The sequence below is a fragment of the Mus caroli genome, chromosome 17, assembly GCF_900094665.2.
Source record: "Mus caroli chromosome 17, CAROLI_EIJ_v1.1, whole genome shotgun sequence".
NCBI classification, from domain to species: Eukaryota; Metazoa; Chordata; class Mammalia; order Rodentia; family Muridae; genus Mus; species Mus caroli.
The window spans coordinates 43,383,244-43,402,705 of NC_034586.1; the positions used below are offsets into that span (position 1 = coordinate 43,383,244).

A 19,462-nucleotide genomic window follows, 5' to 3' on the forward strand; every position below is an offset into this window, starting at 1 on the left:
CTCTGTATAGCCCTGGCTGTCCTGGAACTCACTCTGTAGACCAGGCTGGCCTCGAACTCAGAAATCGCCTGCCTCTGCCTCCCAAGTGCTGGGATTAATGGCGTGCGCCACCACATCCGACTCTAAGCTAGCGCTTTTTAAAAAAGATTCATTTATTTTATGTATATGAGTACATTGTGGCTGTTTTCAGACGCACCAAAAGGGGGCATCAAATCCCATTACAGATGGTTGTGAGCCATCATGTGGTTGCTGGGAATTGAACTCACAACCTCTGGAAGAACAGTCAGTCCTCTTAACTGCTGAGCCATCTCTACAGGTAAGCTAACTTTTTATGACTCAAATCTTATTCAACTAAACCAAGTGTGGGCTCCTTTGTGCCTGGACAAGCAGGAGAGTGGTGACAATCATGACGACAGTCTCTGTCTGTCTGTCTGTCTCACACACACACCCCGTCTCTCATGTATCCTTGGACAGCCTTCACCTTCCCATTCTCCTGCCTTTGCTCTTCTGCAAGCATAGGCCACTCTCCTTGTTTCAGGTGATGCTAGGGGTGGAACTGAGGGCTTCCTGCATGCTAGGCGAGCACTCTACCGACCACGCTACACCCACACCCACACCCACACACAGAGACATCATCTAACTCGAGATACAGGATGGTCACGAGACTCTTGGCTGCTATTTCTACTTCCCTGCAGGTCCCCATGGTCTTCCTACAGGAGCTCGTGGGTCCCAGCACAAAACCCAGCACAGGCTACCCCTAGGCTTTCCAGAGCTTGGCCCCACTCACATTTCTTCAGGAAGTATGGCCGATGGCCCTGCTGTGCCAGAGCCCGGCGCTCCTGCTTCAAGGCCAAGCGCAGCTCCTGCTGCTGCTTGCGTTCCTGCTGTGCCATCTCTTGCTGCTCCTGAGGACACAGGTGGGGTGGGGACAGTGAGGGACTGACCTACCGGAACTCTGAACCACCTCACCTGCAGCCAGCACCCACACCCTCACCATCCGCTGAAGCAGCTGCTGCAGTTTCTCGTGCTCCTCCCCTGAGCGCTGCTTCTTCAACTGTTTTTTCACAAGCTGCATGTTGGAAAATGAGTAACACGGTTAACATTCTGCAGCGAGCACTGTTAGAAAAGGTTCCCATAAATAGGAAAACACACAATGTGGTCGGTGCTAGGGATCTGAGTCTAGCACAGCACTAAACACATGTGCTAGCACTGAGCAATAGCTCCCAGCCCTTCGCCTTGTTAGTAGCCACTTGTGTGTGTGTGTGTCTCTCTCTCTCTCAAATAATTGTGTAGGTCTATGCACACACATTAAATGGGCAGAGGCCATAGGGCTACAGGCACACACACTGACCTCACAGGCTGTCCATGTGGGTTTTGGAAATTTTGACTCAGGCTTGCATACTCTTAGCCACTAAGCCACATTTTTACACCTGTCTCTCTGTCTCTCTTTGTGTGTGTGTGTGCGTGCACGTGTGTCTGTCTGTCTGTCTTTTAGGGTTTTTGTTTTTGAGAAAGGGTTTCTCTTTGTAGTCCTAGCTGTCCTGAAACTAACTTGCTCTGTAAAGCAAGCTAGCCTTGAACTCACAGATCTGCCTTCCTCTGTCTCTCCCAAACACCACCACTACCTGGCTCTTTTTTATCCCCCCCACTCCCCAAAACAGAGTTTCTCTGTGTAGCCTTGGGCTGTCCTAGAACTCACTCTATAGACCAAGCTGGCCTCCAACCCACAGAGATCCGCCTGTCTCTGCCTCCCAAGTGCTGGAATTAAAGGTGTGAGTCACTACTGCCCAGACTTTTTTATCCTTCTCATGGTTAGAAAACTCAAGCAGCCGAACGTGGTTTTAGGATAGACAGGGCTACCAAGAGACACTGTTAAAAAAACAAAGAAAGGGGCTGGTGAGATGGCTCAGTGGGTAAGAGCACCCGACTGCTCTTCCAGAGGTCCAGAGTTCAAATCCCAGCAACCACATGGTGGCTCACAACCATCCGTAATGAGATCTGGCGCCCTCTTCTGGAGTGTCTGAGGACAGCTACAGTGTACTTACATGTAATAAATAAATAAATCTTAAAAAAAAATATTTAAAAAAAAAAAAAACAAAGAAAGAAGGGAGGGAGGGAGGGAAGGAAGGAAGGGAGGAAGGAAGGAAGAAAACCAAACCAACCAAAGCAAAGCTGGTAAAACAGCGAGTAAAGGCACTTGGCACACAAGCCCAGTGGCCTGCCTTGAATCTGAAACCGCGAGATGAAGGAGAGAGCTGACACTCTGAAGTTATCCTGACTGCTGACACTCAGGGAGGTGACACATGCAGACCTACACACACTACTCAATAACTAATGAAGCCACTTTACGCTAAGTGCCATCAGTCAGGAACAGAAAGACGATGATCCTATGTTGTTCTGTGGAAAAGCCACAGCTGCTTGCAAACAGAGAAGAGTGGCTGTGGGCGCCTGCACAGAGTGTGGGACGGGCTGCACAGGGAGAGTTAGTTAACGGGCAGAGGGGTGCAGCTGCACAGAAAGGGTTCCCAAAGTTTAACAGGACACAGGATAACTATGGCTGACAAGTAACTTCATCTCATATTCTGTTTAATCTACCTACCTATTTATTTATTTATTTATTTATTTTGAGGTAGGGAAATGAGGTTTCATGGCCTGGGGTAGCTTTAAATTCTCTACCTTCCTGACTCAGTTCCCAAAGTAGCTGGATCATAGATTATAGACGAGTGCCACTGAGCCTAGCTTACTTGAGTATTTCAAAACAGCCAATGAGAGGATTCTGAGAGTTCCAACATGAAACAATGACGACGTGAGAGGTGATAGTATGGCAGTAACTTTTTTTTTTGGCTTTTTTTTTTGCTTTTTTCGAGACAGGGTTTCTCTGTGTAGCCCTGGCTGTCCTGGAACTCACTTTGTAGACCAGGCTGGCCTCGAACTCAGAAATCTGCCTGCCTCTGCCTCCCCAGTGCTGGGATTAAAGGCGTGCGCCAGCCACCACTGCCCGGCTACAGTAGTTACTTTGATCATTATGAAGACATGTACTGACACGCCGTCCTATCCCACAGGCGTTAGTAATGACCATCAACTTAATAAGTAACTGAAGCACAGGGAGGGAAGCCAACGTGATCACAGCCACAGAACCAACTTACAGCCAAAGATTCCCCCCCCCCAGGACGCATCCCGCCTCCTTCTCCCGACGGGCCAGCAGGCAGTCGGTTCCCCCTCCACGTGTACACAGCAGCCTCACACTACACACCTGCTTCTCCTTGGCTCGGATATCATTCAGGAACTGGTAAGTTTTGTCAAACACTTCCGGGTTATAGTCCCCTGACAGATCATCAAAGCGGGGGTCTCGGGCGACCTTTGCAAAACACAGAGAGAATATAATCCGCTTGTTTGAGTCTCCTGTCTCCAAGGAAGTCCTCGTTCCCTGCTCTTTCCTCACCTTTTTACTGATGGGCACCACCTGACGTAAGAATGGCACCCGGACTTTGGCTGACATTTCCAGAGGCCTGAGGAGAAATGAAAGGCCAGGGTAAGTGAGCTGCCATCTTGGAGAAGGGCGACATCTGTCAAAGTCCCGGGAAGTTTTTAACTCTGTGGGCAGGCTTTGGTCCTCACCGGTGCTTATCGGCGACACACACGGGTTGTCGGGGGCTTTGCGTTTTAGTGCTGTTTTCAGCTACCAATTGTTTGTGTGCCTTGGGTCTCCCTTGGCCCGGTAATCTCAACAGCTCCTCAAATGACATGTCAGATGTGTCTGCTGCAGGAAAAGGTCACACAACTCCGGTCAGTACCTCCCCACTGTAGGAAAAGTCTTCATCGGGCTAGGTTCAGAATATGAAAAAAAAAAAAACGCCCTGCAAGGCCACACCACCTGAGTTAGAGCCTGGAGTCACATGGTGTAGGGAGGGGACAGACTAACCAAAGCTGTCTTCTGAGCTCCACATCCTCTTTGTAACACACACACACACACACACATCAGATACGTAGCAAAGACCATCCTTACTTGCTAGGCAGCACTGGTCGCCAAGGTGCTACTCTGTAATGTTGCTGACAGGATCTCTCTGTGCAGCCCTGGCTGTCCTGGAACTTCCTTTGTAGACCAGGCCTGCCTCTGCCTCTAGAGCTCTGGGATTAAAAAGGCATGTGCCACCACCTCCTGGCCAGAACCTATTTATCTTTGCATAGTAAAAAGGAGTCTCACTTATCACTCCCTGTGCTAATTTTCATGGTATTCTGAACTCAACGCTCTCCAGTGACTTCCATCTCGCTCAACTTGGAAGTCACTGTGTCAAAGGGTCTCAACCTGTGAGCCTCACCTCCTTTGGGGAAGGTGTCCAAAGCCCCTTTCATAGGGGTTGCCTAAGACCATCAGAAAACATATATTACTATTCATAACAGTAGCAAAAATCACAGTTATGAAGTAGCAACAAAATAACTTTACGGTTGGGGTCACCAGTGTCACAGCATTAGGAAAGTCGAGAATCACTGGAATATGTAGACCAAGCTCCTTTGGAGTGCACAAGAATCTGGCAGGCATGCCTCTGCCTCTCGAGTGCTGGCCAGGCGTGTGCTAACCCGCCTGGCTAAATGCCCTTTCTACAGGTTAAGTGGACCGACAACGAACTTTTTGCTTTGCTGTTTGGTTATTCTTTATTTCAAGTGCACGCATACAGTTCAGTTAGTCGCATCCCGCCCGACTAGACTCAGGAAGAGCCCGAATCCTCCCTTTAAGAATATGTCCAGGCCTGGCCCGGAGACTTAAGACCTATAAAAAAAACAGCACTTGGTACCAAGGCAGGGCGGCCAAGAGTTCGAAACTGGCCTGGGCCACACTATGAGACATCCCCGCCCTCCGTACCCCGCCCACACCCACGTTCCAAACCAAACCAAACCACGAAACTTCTCCCCAAGTCGTAAAGCGGGAAGCACCCGCTCTTCTCGGCCTCCATTGAACCGCGGCGCTCGGGGAGGCTTCTGTTCCGGCAGCCAAACGCCTCCCGCTCACCCCAGCCTTCGGCCCTCACCCTTCGGCCGGCCGCCAGTCACCTCCCCGCCCTCCATAGCACGGTGAGGACCTTCGGCCCCGGCCTTAGCACTAGAACCAGCCTTCCGCATGTCTTCCGTAGTCCGGGTTGAAAACTTGCACGACTTCCGCTCACGACGAGCTCCCGCGTCCCACCCTTTCCGGAAGCCTGAGCCAATGTGCTGAGGGTTCTGCCAGAAGCACCGCCCCGCAGCCGTAGAACTTCACGACGGGGGCGGGTTAGGCAGCGGAGAGGCTGCCAGGCTCAGTGGCATCGGGTTTCCTTCAGATGCTTGGCCCTGAAGCCAGAACCGCAAGGGTGGCCCCCTTTGCCTCCGCCCCTCTATCGTAGTCGCCAGAAATAGGACACGTTTGGAGGTTTTAGGTTTTATAAAGTCAGAGCTGCCTGAGCTTCAGGGGTACAGCAACAGCTCAAGGAAGGGTGAAGCTGTCTGTTGGTCCCCACCACCGCGGGTTGGGGAGGGGGTTTCATGCCAACAGCCGAGGCTCCTCTCAGCTCCTGGGCGATGCTCAAGCAGGGAGAGGGTGGTCACGGGGAGAGGGAGGCTCCTGAGGCTCCAACACTGCTGGCTTCTTCTCCCACTCCTGTCCCTTTCCAGTACACACAGCCTGGCTACCCTGCCAGCCTGGGGCAGAGCAAAGGCCCAGGAGCGGTGGAGGGAGGTGGATGGGGACAGAGCACCAAGGGAAGGGGCCCTCGGCCCAAGGAGGGAGGGAAATGCCCTCCCCCCAAAAAACTCCCCACTGAATTCACAGCACAGAAAACACCTCTAGTCCATCAACTCCACGTGGAGGTATACTGAGTCCAGGGTCCAAAGGGGCAGGCGGGTGAGACGGGCAGGGGCAATGAAGACAAGAGTGGGTTCAGGAGGGGAGGCAGCATAAACTTCCTAGCCATGGGAGGAGACAATGGGGCGGCTGATATTGCTGTTGGTGGTCATGGCGTTGAGCTCCCACCTGGAAAGGTGAACAATGGGCAGAGAAGACCTAAGAGGTGGTCTCTATAACAACAAAGCTATGACACAGCACCCTCCAAACTCCCACAGCGGGGTTAATCACAGACCCCACCCACCACTACATCTCTCACCTCCTACTCAACCACCTCCAAGTTCTTTGGGATTTCCTGTTTATGTTTATACAGACTTCTGAACCTAAGCACCTGGCTCATGTGTACCCATTTTAGTAAACACCCCAGCGTACCTCTCCTGTTCTGCAGCCAGCCAGGCAGCACCTTCCCCTCATCCTTACCAGAGCACCCATCCCTTGTTGCCAATTTCCCTTATTTTAAGGCCCTGATTCAGACCTCCTGTTCTCCCTAAACTTTGGGACCTAAAGACTTTCCCATCCACCCCACCAACTTAAAGTATGCTTCCCACATCACTTTCATTTTACAAAAACTTAAGTCTTCCTTGTACCAGGACTCTAAGCCCTGTATTGAGCATTAAGGTATTCCCACCCGTGTTAAACTGGGGCCAGTCTGGGATTCATTCTTTGAATTGGTGATTCTGTCACCAAAGGACACAGAGACCTTAACAAGCAAGAATTAGCCGGGCGTGGCGGCGCACGCCTTTGATCCCAGCACTCGGGAGGCAGAGGCAGGCGGATTTCTGAGTTCGAGGACAGCCTGGTCTACAGAGTGAGTTCCAGGACAGCCAGGGCTATACAGAGAAACCCTGTCTNGGAGGCAGAGGCAGGCGGATTTCTGAGTTCGAGGACAGCCTGGTCTACAGAGTGAGTTCCAGGACAGCCAGGGCTATACAGAGAAACCCTGTCTCGGGAAACCAAAAAATAAAATTTAAATAAATAAATAAATAAAACAACCTGGCTCAAGGAGGCAGGAATGTCTCAGAACGACCAAGAGGAGGCAATGTCACATGGAGTGACTTTTGGTGCTCAATTTGAACTCAATACGGGCAAGAAATAGGAACCTCTCTCCATTCCTGACCTAAGGGAGTCCAGAAACTCTTCAACTTTTTACTTTGTAGTCAACCCTGAAATCTAGTCAGTCACTCTCAAAATACATCACGAAAACAAACAAAACTATGTAGGGCAGCAGAGCTTCTGAGCATGGCTCAAACAATCCAGAGTGTTTTCTTCCAGAGCTGACAGCTGTCACGTGATGGCAGCACCTTTACCTCCTTGTTCCTCACAAAACTCCCTCCAGCAGACAGAACTGTGCTGCTGCAGGCCATTGGTTAAGACCTAATCAGGTCACACCTGTGCTGGCCACTCACCCTTAACCAAGCCCTCCCTCCTCTGCAGCCACCTGCCTTACCTGATGTCATGGGGCAGACAGGACTGGTCCAGGTTATACTGAATCACCGCCAGCTTACACAGAGTCTTCAGACTCGGACCTGTATTGGAGGAGTTGGAGGTCAGTCAGAGCAGGGAAAGGTCCCATCCTGCTCACCACCCAGAGACAGAGAACCTGACAGTAGAAGCCCCTCAGAAATAAGCACTTACTGAAGTCCAAGATGTGTAAGTCAGAATGATCTATGAGGTCAAATTCATCCCCCAGGCCTTCCTCGGGAGAGGGGCTGTACAGAGAGAAAGACGTAGGTGCTGGGACTACCCACAGACCCTCACTCAGATGCCACCCTCTGATGTTACAGACAGGCCCTTTCCCGAGTTCACCGCCCCGCCCCCCTCCCCACTCTAACCTGGTACCGCCAAAGAGGACAATCTTATCACCAACAATACAGCAACACTGGCGGCGGCGGGGACACGGTCCTTTCCCCTTTGGTTCAATCTTCTTCCAGGTAAAGGACCCTAAGGAGAGGTTCCTAGAGGTTCACTACCTGGCCAACCTAGACACCTACATAACCTAGACCACTTCAGCCCACCCCTTACTCAGGGTTATTCTTCTCCCACCTCAACTGTTCCTCCCCCCCCCACCCCAAAGTCTTTACCAGGATTAAACTTCCAGAGGTCATGGAAATGCCGATTCAGCCTTGCATTGTAGCCACCAAAGATGTACAGCTCTCCATTGTAGCCAACTGGAAGGGCAGAGACATGTCAAAAGAGAATGGAGTTGCACAGGGGCAGGTACCAAAAAATAACAGACACTCACAGGCTGAATGGCTCCTGCGCCCCTCAGGCAGCACCGGCGTGTGAGGACAGTCGAGCCAGGCCTCCGTTCTGGTATCAAAGACTCGAATTCGATTACAGTAGATCTCATTGTTGGAATGAAATGGCCCAAAGCGGTCTGCACGGCCCCCGAAGACATACATGTGATTGCCCAGCATTGTGGCTGAGTGGAAGTCCCTCCACCGTGCAGGATTGCCCTAGCCAAGAACAGAGAGATGGGGAAAGGAGTCAGCCTGGGCTCGGGCAGGAGAAACTCACTGAGCTATTCCAGCCAAGGGTGGGGATCTGAGAGACCAAAGAGCAGACCTTTGTACAAACAAGAGTCCATGTCATGGTGCTGGTATCCAGCTTGTGGATGTCGTTGGAAAAGCAGTCGGCCTGAGCAACGGAAGGTAGAAAACTGTCACTGGTTAGTTACTCTGAAACCCTCCTCCTGCCACTTAAATGGAGTCAATGGTTACTCTGTGGCCTATTCTTCCACTTAAAAGTCTCTTGGTCCCCCATGCTAAATTTCTCTCTCTTTTCTTCCTTTTGTTATAAAACAAGTTTTTTTTCCAGACTTACCAACTGTTCATATCCCCCAAAAATGTACATGATCTTGCCCAGGACACAAGCTGAATGTCCATCCCGTGCCCCAGGAACTGTTCCTGACACTCGGGGTGTAGACCACTTGTGAGTATCTTTTGAGAGAGGTAAGAGAATGACAGGTCAGCTGACACACCGGCCTCAATTCTGGCCTTCCGTTCTCCAGCACTCTCCCCAACCCCCCCTTTCCCAGGTCCAAGGTGTCATTTGAGACCCATACTCACTGACATCAAAGGCGTAGAGTACGTTGCAGGCCCCTTCAGTGTCATTGCGCCCACCCCAAAGGAAAACGGTGTCATCAATGAGGACGGTTGAGTGCCCATACCGCATGTAGGGAACGACAGGAGCCTGCCCTCGGACGGCAGGCCTCACTGGGGGCAGCTTTGTCCAACGCAAGGACACTGTGGATACAGCTCTCCTCAGCCCTGGGAACCTCCTTTCAAACTGCCACCTTGTCCCAAACCAACCACTCTTACCCAACCCCCTTGCCGCAGAGACCACCACTGCTCTTCATTCAGGTGCCCACTACCTCCCGTGGTGTAGGGACTCCAGAAAGACACAGGACTGGCTTACCAGCATTGAAAATGTGCACATCTATCTGCCGTAGTGTTTCGTAGTCTTCCCCAGAGCAGTAACCCCCGAAGGAATAGACTCGGTGCCCGACAGCCACTGCAGCATGGTTCACCCTGCGGGGCCCGCCCTCCAGATGCACTGTCCACCGTAACATCCCCTGGGCCACAGGTTACAGGAACATGCCCCCCCGGCACGGCCTGCTGCCTCTGCTACCTGTACACAAGTCAGCACCACGGGTTCCTCAGATGAGCTTCACTGTGGCTGCCCAGGACCAGTCTTTGCCTCTAAGTGCCACCCCAGTGGCCCTCCCACACCACCCCGCTACAGGGACACTGATCACAGCTCAGGTGGCTGGCCCTGCCCCAGGAGAGCCGCAGAGGTCAAGGAGCTTGCCCTGGCCCTGTGTTCTCCCACAGTGAAGGGTGGGGCCACCTTAACCTGACTGCCAGCTCAGAATCTGGTGATCATGACTGGCCCCCCCCATCAACTCCACCCTATCCCTGGTTTGGAACAAGCTCCAAGCCCCCAGCCTCCCAGCCCTTTTCCATACTGGGTGTGTTCTTGTATCTGGCTCTGTTTACCGCCACCTCTCTAAGAATTTCCCTCCATCTCTTAAAGGTAAGGATCTCAAAATACCCACAGCTATTAATAGCCCGGCCAGCCCCAGACAGTCCACTGAGAGCTGGCATGGGGGCTTTAAAGTAAAAAGGAGCTTTAGGCTTTCAGAGGAGAACAGTGTCCCTACCTAGGACAGGGAACTCCATGTAACCATGGTTGATTAGCCCCTCACAGAGCGTTCTTGTCAAGCTGATCCGTTGTCCCTGGGGTCACCCAGGGTGTCTACAGGCACGAGGAGTTCCTTTGACAGCTGTGGCTCGTATGCTGCCAGGACTAGAAACTTAAGCCAGAAAGGTACGTGTATACTGAGAGTCGGGGGCAGGGAGGAGTGCCCTCAACTTTCTCAGCCTGACTATTGTTAGCAAACATGCCACTTCCAGCAGCCCTGCCCCTGTCTGGGTCTCTAGAGGAGAGATGGGGTGGGAGTGTAGATTGGAAAGAGGAAAGAAAGCAAAAATGCCTTTGGGCAGGACAAGAGAAAGCCCCAAAGATGAGAGGGACCATGGCCTCGTAAAGACAGCCAGCCAGCCTAGTGATAACGGGTTATCTGAGAGCTTTTTCAGGCAAATCTTTTTGCAACTAGCGATGCCTTTGCCAGGAGACATCTGCTGGGTTTGGGTGATCATCCACTTCCTGTTCAAAAATCCTTGGCAGGGAGGAAAAACCTCGGGAGTGGGGGGTGCACCTCAAGCAAAGGAGGTTCCCTTCAAGGGGACAGACACGGCTTTCATCAACTGCCCCCGCAACCTTTCACTGTATACTTTAAGTCGCCATCTCTCTCAATGTGAAACAGCAGCAGCCAAAAGTTAAAACTGTTCCTTCATTACTCCGGCTCTTCAATCTGTGCTTATCAGAGAAAGAGGACTGAAAGCTTAAGAATCCAAGTCCAAGGCACGCGTGGCTGGGGCACGGAGGCAGGGGGATGTCTGTGTAATTAAGGTCAGCCACCTGGGTCTACCCAGTAAGTCCCAAATTAGCCAGAGCTACAAGAACCTGTCTCAAAAACAAACGAAAAAAAAAAATAGAGAAAGAAAGGAAAGAATGTGGTGGTGGAGAGCCTATCATCTTCCTTCATATCTTTTACTCTCCTTTGAAAGTATGTCCAGATAAAACGACAACGCACAAAGATAAGACTACAATCCCAGTGGCAGATGGAGGAAGACTCCATCTTCCTAAGGAGAACTCGGAGTCTCCAGCATTTCCCACCAATAGGTCATTTTCAACATCCCAGCCCCTGAGGTCGGCTTCCCCTCCCTGCTCGCGCCCCTTCCCTTCTTAATCTCCCGAGAGCCCTGCAGTTAGTTCCTCCTCCCACCACTTCAAGGTCCACACTAGAGCCCTCTAACTCGTCTACGTTCACGAAGGGAAGCAAGCCATTCTTATCCCCTGCCAACCATACTGCTCTGTGAATGAGACTGGACTCCGGTTGTAGTCCCCCTTTCTCAGCCGCCCCTCCCCCACGAGGCCACACTGCCCCCTCCCCCTGCCATTATGCTCAGCTTCCTGATTCTCTTCGGAACCCACTTGTCCACTTCTCTCAGCGCTTCCTCCAGCCACCAGGTCTCTCCCACCCGACTCCAGGCCATTTTCCCCCAACCCTTCCGCGGCCCATTAACACTCCTCTTTCCCAGCATCCTCCTAGCTCCCGCCCCACCCCCAGCTCATCCTTCTCCGCCCCTCCCCCGCGGCCCCAGCCGTAGGCAATGGGCGTCGCCTGTCCCTTCAATTTTCCTCATCCCCCAACCCATCCCAGGCTACCTGCCAGGCCGGGCCGGGGTGGGGCCGCGGGTCCTCGCGCTGCCAGCAGCCTAGAACCCGTTGCCCGCCAACCGATTCCTCGGTCCCCAACGAGATAAACACTGCCAGACTTCGTCCTTCCGGCGGGCAGCGGGATGCGCACGTGCAGTGAGAATTCCCGGCCCGACAGCTTCAGGGACTTGTAGTCCACGAATTATCCCAGGGCCGAAAGATGGGGGGGGGGGGGGGCGGCGCGGGGGGCCGGTTTGTGCGCATGCGCAGAACACCAGCTCACGTCGCGCGCCTGAGGGTCACTGGGTAATGTAGTTCTTTGTGGTCCGGGCAGGGGATGGCGGAGGCGGGGCAAGAGGCGGACTTGTCGTCCTCGCTTGCGTCAGTCTCGGGCACGGGGCGGGGCTGGAGGACTAAGAGCCCCAGCATGTCCTGCCCCGCCGGAAGTGAAGGTGCGGGTCCGGCTGTGGGCTCTGAGAGGGTGAGGCGCGAGGAAATACCAACGCCGAGAATCAGTGGGGCGGGTAGGGGACGCTGTAGCTGGGGCCATTGAAGGGGAGACCCTGGGCCTGAAGGTTTTTTTGCCAGGCGGTACTGCACTCCCCCGGAATAGAGGGGATGAGGGGCGGGGACGCGTTATGGTGGGTAGCCTGGCGACCAGCAGTTACCTCCAGAGGAGGGGCGTGGTGAGAGGGGTGAGGTTCTGGGAAGAGGTGAAACCCTCCGGTTGTCGGTTCATTTAGGAATCGGGCGAGTTAAAGACGTGTGTGCTCCAGCTCAATATGAGAACCCAAACTTGAGACAAGGAGGCAGGAGAGACGGGAGGAAGATGAAAGTCCCATGCGAGAGGGAAGTGGGTGGCTGAACGTGAAAGGAGACCTGGTTTCATCCCATCCCTATCCCGCCTTTCTGTCCCTGCAGCCCCTGCCCGGATGGCAGCAGTAGTTCTAGGGGGAGACACCATGGGCCCTGAGCGTATCTTCCCCAATCAGACTGAGGACTTAGGGCCGCATCAGGGTCCTACAGAAGGAACTGGGGATTGGAGCAGTGAAGAACCCGAGGAAGAGCAGGAGGAAACAGGAGCAGGCCCAGCAGGCTACTCGTACCAGCCCCTCAATCAAGACCCTGAACAAGAAGAGGTGGAATTGGCACCAGTGGGTGAAGGAGAAGATGGAGCTGCTGACATCCAAGATCGGATTCAGGTATATGGTGGAGGAAGTTGTTACTAAGCAGATGAGATGGAATGTACCAACAGCTGTTTATCATAATGGCAGGGGGAGGGGCGCCTAACAAATTATCTTTTCTGTGGTTCTGCAGGCCCTGGGGCTTCATCTGCCAGACCCTCCCTTGGAGAGTGAGGATGAAGATGAGGAGGGAGCCGCCGCATTGAGCAGCCACAGCTCTATCCCCATGGACCCAGGTACAAAAACAACCAAAACTCATTCCTTCATTTAGAAATAATTACCAAGAAAACAGAGTCGTTTAAAACTAGTAAGAACTGGGCATGGTGGTGCACACCTTTAATCCCAGCGCTCATGAGGCAGAGGCAGGTTGGTGGTCTCTTGAGTTTGAGGCCATCCTGTCTACAGAGCAAATTCCAGGAGAGCCAGGGCTGCACAGAGAAAAACCGAATGCAATACCCCACATTCTCCCCTACCTCCAAACAGGATCACTTTATTCCTAAAAAGTTTGTTACCTGAAATTTTGTGGACTTCAGAATCTAAGTGAAATGCTGTCTCACTAGACTTGGGAATGAGTAGACCTGGCAATAATGAGGGCATGATGGTGTGTTGGGGGTCCTGGGCTGACTGAGGTACTAGGGAGAGAGGAGCTGGTCCCGTTCTTTATTCCCTAACCAGCCTGTGGCTGTGCTTTCAGAACATGTAGAGCTGGTGAAAAGGACGATGGCTGGAGTAAGCCTGCCTGCACCAGGGGTTCCTGCCTGGGCTCGGGAGATCTCGGACGCTCAGTGGGAAGATGTGGTACAGAAAGCCCTCCAAGCCCGGCAGGCATCCCCTGCCTGGAAGTGACCAGAGAGCGAGCCGCCTTACCTCCCTACATTCCGAGTCAGGACCAGCACAGGACTAACAACTCTGGTCTTAACAGCCTTCTTCTTCCCATGTCCCTTTCACACCAAGGCGAATCAGACCTCTCAGAGACCCACTTTATTCAGTTCTGTACATATGGGGACATCGGCCCAAGCCCAGCCCACCTTAGCATGTATCACTCTGGAGAATAAAGCACCCTGTGTACACAGCCAGAAGCCAGCCGCCTGTGCTCCTGAATCCTGGTCCAGCCTCCCCAGGCTTTTGTTTCTGAGCGCCTAGAGGGTACAGGTGAGGACCCGCCCAGCGTCAGCAGAAACCAGGAAATAAACAGGCACTGCAGGGCGCCATGCTTGGAGCACTGCTCCTGCCTCCTTCATTATAGCTCTGGGAACCAAGAGCACAAGGGAAAGCAGTCAGCCACAGGGTGGTCCCTTGCAAATGCGTGATCCCAGGACTGCTGCTTGCCAGAGAGGGCAAGGCAGCTGGTTCATTCTCCCCACCGGGCCCACTAGTCATCTAGTGTCCATAACGTACTTGTTTGTCCTCTGTGTTGTCTTGGTTAGGTATAGGATACAAAGAAACACACTACTACTCCCGCCTGCATAAAGCTGGGTCTAGGGGCCTATTTGTGCTGCAGGGGATTGGTTCCCTCCAGCTCTTCACTCAAGGGGCCAACGGAGCTTAACGTGACTTTGGTGACAGTCTCCTGTTGTACCCTGCAGGGAGAGGAGAGACACCTCAACTTCAGATGAGGATTAAGGGGGTAGAGAGGGACATGTGATTCCTGTGTGTATTTCTCAGAACAGTTTCAGGCAGCTGTGGGGTTAGGATCAGGGGGACAGGCACCCCCAGGTTGTCTAAGCACTGAGCACTCAGTGCTCAGCCTGTCTGTACTAGCCACAGGGAGGCATGAACACGTTTAGGGGAGAAGAGGGAGCACTCTGGGCATCCCGCTTCCAGTGCCTGCATCCTCTAGAGTAGCCAGAGAGGTGCTGTTCTGCCCCAGGTCAGCCGATGAGGAGCAGAGGGTGGAGGGCTGGGCTGCATCCCAGGGCTGAGTGGGCTGGAATCCTGTGGGAAGGGAAGGTGAGGGGGTCAGAGGGCCTCCTGGCTGGCAGTCAGAAACTCTTCTGCCCGCTTGTGCGCCTCTAGAGCCTTGATGGTGTACACATCCTGTGGCAGCTCTGACTTCCTCCGGAGCAGCACTTTGTCCTTCTTGATATCCTTCAGCATCTGGGGACAGACAGGGAGAGGCCAGGCACGGTGACCACAGTCCCCAGGAGAACTCATTTCTCTCCCTCCCATTTCTGCTGCCCGACTCCTCCCTCTGGACCCAACAGTGCTGCCCCCACCCAACTTGTGCCCCCAACGTGTCACCTGCACGGCCTCTGTCTCCACCGTCCTCTTCAGGAGCTGAATGTCCTCTGCTGTGGGCGTCTCTGTCTCCATGGAGTACACAGGGGGCAGTGGCGGAGGAGCCCGAAACATAGGGTACTGGGAGGGCAAGGGATGGACATGGTGAGAAGCCCTTCCGAGCCTCTTGGGGCCTATGTGCCTCACTCTTCCCCTGAGCTCAGGGCAGGAACATCAAAGCCTCCCTCACCTGGGGATTGAGCCGGGCCAGCTCCTCAATCTTCTGCCACATCTCCTCTCTTTCCTTCATTCGGAACCGGCCCCTAAGGGAGGGACAGGGGATCGGGATTGGGACTGGGGACAGGAGCTAACGGTAGAAGCTAACAGTCCTCTCCCAGAGACACTCACTTCTGCTTCTCCGCCTTGTACTGCTGTGTGCAGTCGTCAAACAGCTTCTGGTTCATCTCCATGAAGAGCTTCAGGGCATTGTAGATGAGTCCGTGGATTGTCCTGCACCCAGACAGAGGCGGTGGTCACGGGGCCAGAGCCAGCCTGCCGGCTCCCAGTCCACTGTCTTTTTCCCAATCACTAACCTCTACACTGCAGAAGCAGCTAACTCTTGACTAACTCTCCTGCATTGAGGGCATCTATCTGATGGTCTTTACATATACGGGCCCCACATGGCTAACCCTTCCTTGGCTCACATTCCGTGGCCTCACATGGAGGGACTGTCAGCAGCACACGAAGTCTGCTTTCAGCATGAAAGCCTTTTTATAAGTTGGACTCTGCTTGTTTGTTAAGGATATGACGTAGTTCCTGCCAGCCCGGGATGTCTCCAGAGCTGTGTGGTGTGATACAGGTCAGCCGTTTGGTACTTCGAGGATGTCTCATTAGCACCTTTTCTGGCCAGTCAACCCCTTGAGGCCCTACACTTAGTAGAATCTGGTGGGCATCAGTTCTCCTTGCTGGGGGTCCACGCCTCATGTTTCTTCTATGCCCTCACAGTGTGGAATACCCAGCTCCCACCATCAGCGCAGCCCGAGGGCCCTACTTGTTCCAGTGGCTTTTGGAGTTCCTATAGAGTGCAGGAAACATGATGGGGAGGATGCGGGCAGCATTGTCGCTGATCAGGCTCATGATGTACTCATTGTTCCAGTAGTAGAGGGCACGCTCCGCCACCTGGCGAGGAGAGTGGAGTTGAGTGGGCACTCGCTGCAGTTCTCAACACCTGCCCTACCACACCTAGGAACCAGTGAGTCTGCTCTTACCTGGAAATGGGGGCTGGAAACACATTTGGCAAGCTGGCGGAAGAGCGGCTCCATGACTTTACTGAACTCCGAGGGTTCAATGACATCTAGAATCTCCTCCAGCTCATTCAGAAACATCACCTCCTTGGGGCTGTGGGTCTTAGGCCAAAACTTGAGAAGTCCCACAATCACCTGTGAAGACGACGCGAGGACAAAATTCCTAAGCTGCTCAGTTCTCTGGGAAGCCCTCTGTTGCCTTTTCCCTGGCCTACCCTCAGCTACTATATGGCTTCTCTGGCTTGGACCTGTTTCCTGAGGATACAAGTCTTGTTTCCCTTCAGAGAAAGCCACACTGCTCAGGCCTCCTGAGCATGCACTCAGAGAATCACTCAGAAGTTAGCGACTGGAGCGAGACGTGTTCATGCTCAGTGATAAAGCCCTTGCCCGAGAGGTCCAAGAGCCTAGGTTTGTACGTGACCAGTGCCACAAAAACAGAAACGAAACCAACAGGTAGAGATGGGCCAGCACTGCTGGCTGAAGCCCCAGAAGGGAAATTACCGGCTCAGTGAGACTGCTCTCTTTCTCCAGGAACTGCACCACACAGTACGCCAACTGCAAAAGGTTGGGGTTAGAAGTGAGGTTCAGCTCTCAGTGACAGACGAGATCCCCAAAGAGAAGAGGAGGTATAGGGGATTTCCCACAGCCACTCTTTTATGCTGATGCAGGAACCCCTCCCCCCTCCCTCCCTCCTCTGATGCTCAGGTGCTCACCTGAGGGTGGTATACACTCAGAGACTTGACTTTGTGAAGTGGAAGCAGGACACGGACGAGAAACACCTTGTGTTCTTCCTTAAGGGGCAAGGCAAAGCCATTGATGATGCTGCCCAGGATCTCCAGCAGCTCCGCAATCCCGTTGTGATGCTCAGTCTCATAGATAAACCTAATGGAAAACGGTCACCTCGATGCCGACCCTCGACCCTGCTCTAGTCTTCCCATCCCACCTCCACCCACAGAGGTGTGCTGTGCTCCAAGGCCTGGGCTCGTGGCCTCACCTGTAGAAGATGTGGTTGATCTGCCTACGAATGTAAGCCCGGAGGCCCAGAAACTTGCCATAGATGCGATGCAAAATGGTCTTGAGAAAATCCCGCTCTCTAGGGTCTTCGCTATCGAATAGGTCCAGGAGCTAGAAGCAGGAGGTTAAGAAAGGCAGTGAATGAGGCAGCAGCCAGGGAAGGCGTGTGCTGGGCTCACAAGGTTGCAGAGTGATTTTGTCATCTGGCTCCTCCGATGTGTTATCTGGATGTGCGTGTTTCTACCCACTGATCCAAGAGAGGCACTTGCTCGCTCCACTTACACTGGGCGTTTCTTTGGGAGCCTTGTGCCAGATACAGATGAACTCCCCGTATAATCAGAATAAGGGGAAGAAGTGGGCAGGACACGGGGGAAGGAAGGTATGCGGGACAACAGCTCACGGGAAGGACAGGAACCTCAGACTTACAGCAAGTACAAACTTCTGGTCAATGTACTTCTTGGCTATATTTGGCTGGAAATCTGGAGACTCCAAGAAACGTAAGAAAAACTCATACACGAGCTGTGGAGGGAAAGCAGCTTCGGTGAGGCGTGGCCCCGGCACTGGGAGGGAGGCGGCCCCTGCTGCAGGCCTGAGGGACCCCGTCTCCTATTGCCAGACCCATCCCACCCCTTTCCTGGTACCTGGAGATGCGGCCAGGCGGCTTCCAAGGTAGGCTCATCTTCCTCAGGGTCAAACTCTGCTCCTGTGGGATTCGATGAAGGAGGCAGCGTCCGGAAGAGATTCACTGAAAACTGAGGCGTGAGCCCAACTTAGAACACTGCCTAGGTGTCCCCAGGGGCTCCCCCTGCCCCTCTGTGTCCTTTCCCTGTGCCCACCATGGTGACAGCCTCAGGGTAGATGGCCTCAGTGACAACATCACGGCTGTGGGTGATATACTCCACCATCTCGTTGAGTCCTGCCCGCTTCACCTCTTTGCATTTGAGGTCACTGAGTGGGTCTGACACGAAGTCAAAGAGGACACAGCACTGGCGTAGCTTCTGGATAAACAGCTCCTCGCGTTCCTGGGTGGGTGAGTCTGCGGAGGTCTCAACAGTCAGGTGCATGTCTTAATTGTTCCTGTAGACTTCCCTTTCCCACCCGGACCCCATTCTGCTCCCTGGCACCTCACTCACAGTTGCACCTCTCACATCTATAGTACCCCATTTCCCCAAAGACACTCCCCAAGCAAAGCTCACAGCCCCGAAGCCCAGTACACAAGTCCCTGCTGGCTGTGAGTACCTTTCAAGGCAGGAAGTTTTTGTAGCTCCCGGTTCTTGTTGAGGTTGAAGGGGAAGGAGCTTTGACGTCGTTCCTTCTTGACAATCTGGGGTCCCCCTGAGTACTTGATTTTGCTGAGCTGTGTTGGGGGTGGTGTGCTGTTGCTGGGTCGCTTGTTGGATGATGGTGACTGAGACTGGGGCTGGGGCTGGGCCTGGGCATGAAAGTAATTTGTTGAAGCCAGCTCTTCACGAGATGCCCTCTACCCTAGCCTTGACCATCTACCAGCCCTTGCCTGTTCTTGCTTGTAGAGAGGTAGTGAGCCATCCCTGCCCAGGAGACAGGCCAGGGACAGAGATAACTGTCATAGAGATCCAGATCCATAGTGCAATGCAGGAAGTCCTAGGTGTAAATAGCATTTATCGTTCACACCGTGAGGAGGCAAAGGTAACAGGGTGGATGGTGACAGAGATCAGGAAAGTAGTTAACCAGGCGGGAGGTCTAGTTTAGCGCTACAGCACTTGTCTTGCAAGGCTGAATTCAATCCTCAGGATGGGAGGAAACATTCAGGCCTGGGTGTAAGAGCTGACTGTGAGAGAGGAGACACGAGGCACCTTCTCAACAGGGGGAAGCACTGTCGGGAGGGCATCTTGGATGAAGACAGCGTGTGGTAACAAGACACTGGACACACCTCACATTACTGAGTGGTCTACACCCTTCAATCTACAACTTAGTAAAGAAACTTGTTCTTGAATCTTTGTACCTTGTCAGAAAGTTAGTTTAATAAAAATCCCGGGTTTTGTTTTTTGTTTTTTAAAAAAAGGCAGCCCTGGGCTGGTGAGATGGTTCAGTGTGGGTAAGAGCAC

At 53.2% G+C, this 19,462-nt stretch overlaps 4 protein-coding genes across 16 annotated transcripts in view; 1 reads left to right on the forward strand and 3 right to left on the reverse strand.

Annotated features, from left to right (window-relative positions):
• Window positions 1-5,178, reverse strand: part of Rrp36 (ribosomal RNA processing 36) — a 6,818-nt gene extending 1,640 nt beyond the window's left edge. Inside the window, exons 1-6 of one of the 5 annotated variants that reach the window (XM_021186275.2) lie at window positions 5,028-5,178; window positions 3,619-3,760; window positions 3,443-3,509; window positions 3,254-3,358; window positions 995-1,069; window positions 788-905 (exon numbers count right to left, since the gene is read on the reverse strand). In XM_021186275.2, the coding sequence (XP_021041934.1) occupies window positions 788-905; window positions 995-1,069; window positions 3,254-3,358; window positions 3,443-3,509; window positions 3,619-3,760; window positions 5,028-5,118 (598 nt within the window). In that variant the 5' untranslated portion in view covers window positions 5,119-5,178. The other 4 variants (XM_029471589.1, XM_029471591.1, XM_029471588.1 and 1 more) reach the window with 4 other exon arrangements.
• A 219-nt stretch (window positions 5,179-5,397) lies between these two features.
• Klhdc3 (kelch domain containing 3) lies at window positions 5,398-11,895 on the reverse strand. Of its 3 annotated transcripts, none has more exons than XM_021186273.1 (12): window positions 11,669-11,895; window positions 10,038-10,190; window positions 9,293-9,505; window positions 8,944-9,120; window positions 8,699-8,814; window positions 8,441-8,512; window positions 8,118-8,331; window positions 7,957-8,043; window positions 7,708-7,816; window positions 7,511-7,584; window positions 7,323-7,401; window positions 5,398-6,004 (listed from the first exon to the last, which is right to left on the reverse strand). In XM_021186273.1, the coding sequence occupies exons 3-12, from the start codon at window positions 9,444-9,446 to the stop codon at window positions 5,938-5,940; spliced, it is 1,149 nt and encodes a 382-aa protein (XP_021041932.1). In that variant the 5' UTR covers window positions 9,447-9,505; window positions 10,038-10,190; window positions 11,669-11,895; the 3' UTR covers window positions 5,398-5,937. The 3 variants fall into 3 exon arrangements, with proteins under 3 accessions (XP_021041932.1, XP_021041933.1, XP_029327446.1); XM_021186274.2 differs by lacking the exon at window positions 11,669-11,895 and adding an exon at window positions 11,435-11,534; XM_029471586.1 differs by lacking the exon at window positions 10,038-10,190.
• Window positions 10,181-13,926, forward strand: Mea1 (male-enhanced antigen 1). 6 transcript variants are annotated; one of them, XM_029471592.1, is made up of 4 exons: window positions 10,181-10,204; window positions 12,581-12,861; window positions 12,977-13,079; window positions 13,538-13,922. In XM_029471592.1, exons 2-4 carry the CDS (start codon window positions 12,592-12,594, stop codon window positions 13,687-13,689), a joined length of 525 nt encoding a protein of 174 aa, XP_029327452.1. In that variant the 5' UTR covers window positions 10,181-10,204; window positions 12,581-12,591; the 3' UTR covers window positions 13,690-13,922. The 6 variants fall into 6 exon arrangements, with proteins under 6 accessions (XP_029327452.1, XP_021041941.1, XP_021041942.1 ...); XM_021186282.2 differs by lacking the exon at window positions 10,181-10,204 and adding an exon at window positions 11,426-11,470; XM_021186283.1 differs by lacking the exon at window positions 10,181-10,204 and adding an exon at window positions 11,961-12,140 and having other exon boundaries at window positions 13,538-13,926.
• Ppp2r5d (protein phosphatase 2 regulatory subunit B'delta) overlaps window positions 13,810-19,462 on the reverse strand; it is a 30,045-nt gene continuing 24,392 nt past the window's right edge. For both annotated transcript variants that reach the window (XM_021186271.2, XM_021186272.2), the window contains exons 4-16: window positions 18,618-18,810; window positions 18,215-18,414; window positions 18,020-18,130; window positions 17,805-17,897; window positions 17,359-17,489; window positions 17,078-17,246; window positions 16,866-16,919; window positions 16,329-16,499; window positions 16,112-16,239; window positions 15,469-15,570; window positions 15,311-15,383; window positions 15,085-15,201; window positions 13,810-14,940 (exon numbers count right to left, since the gene is read on the reverse strand). In XM_021186271.2, the coding sequence (XP_021041930.2) occupies window positions 14,803-14,940; window positions 15,085-15,201; window positions 15,311-15,383; window positions 15,469-15,570; window positions 16,112-16,239; window positions 16,329-16,499; window positions 16,866-16,919; window positions 17,078-17,246; window positions 17,359-17,489; window positions 17,805-17,897; window positions 18,020-18,130; window positions 18,215-18,414; window positions 18,618-18,810 (1,680 nt within the window). In that variant the 3' untranslated portion in view covers window positions 13,810-14,802. The remainder of the gene's footprint in view (window positions 14,941-15,084; window positions 15,202-15,310; window positions 15,384-15,468; window positions 15,571-16,111; window positions 16,240-16,328; window positions 16,500-16,865; window positions 16,920-17,077; window positions 17,247-17,358; window positions 17,490-17,804; window positions 17,898-18,019; window positions 18,131-18,214; window positions 18,415-18,617; window positions 18,811-19,462) is intronic.

Coding starts and splice junctions, on each gene's coding strand:
- Klhdc3 (XM_029471586.1), bottom strand. CDS start 9,446: ATGTTACGGTGGACAGTGCATCTGGAGGGCGGGCCCCGCAGGGTGAAC. Junction 8,815..8,943: donor ACTCTACGCCTTTGATGTCA/GTGAGTATGGGT, acceptor CTCTCTCAAAAG/ATACTCACAAGTGGTCTACA. Junction 8,332..8,440: donor GGACTCTTGTTTGTACAAAG/GTCTGCTCTTTG, acceptor GTTCTTGGCTAG/GGCAATCCTGCACGGTGGAG.
- Mea1 (XM_021186278.2), top strand. CDS start 11,997: ATGGCGGAGGCGGGGCAAGAGGCGGACTTGTCGTCCTCGCTTGCGTCA. Junction 12,862..12,976: donor ACATCCAAGATCGGATTCAG/GTATATGGTGGA, acceptor GTGGTTCTGCAG/GCCCTGGGGCTTCATCTGCC. Junction 13,080..13,537: donor CTCTATCCCCATGGACCCAG/GTACAAAAACAA, acceptor CTGTGCTTTCAG/AACATGTAGAGCTGGTGAAA.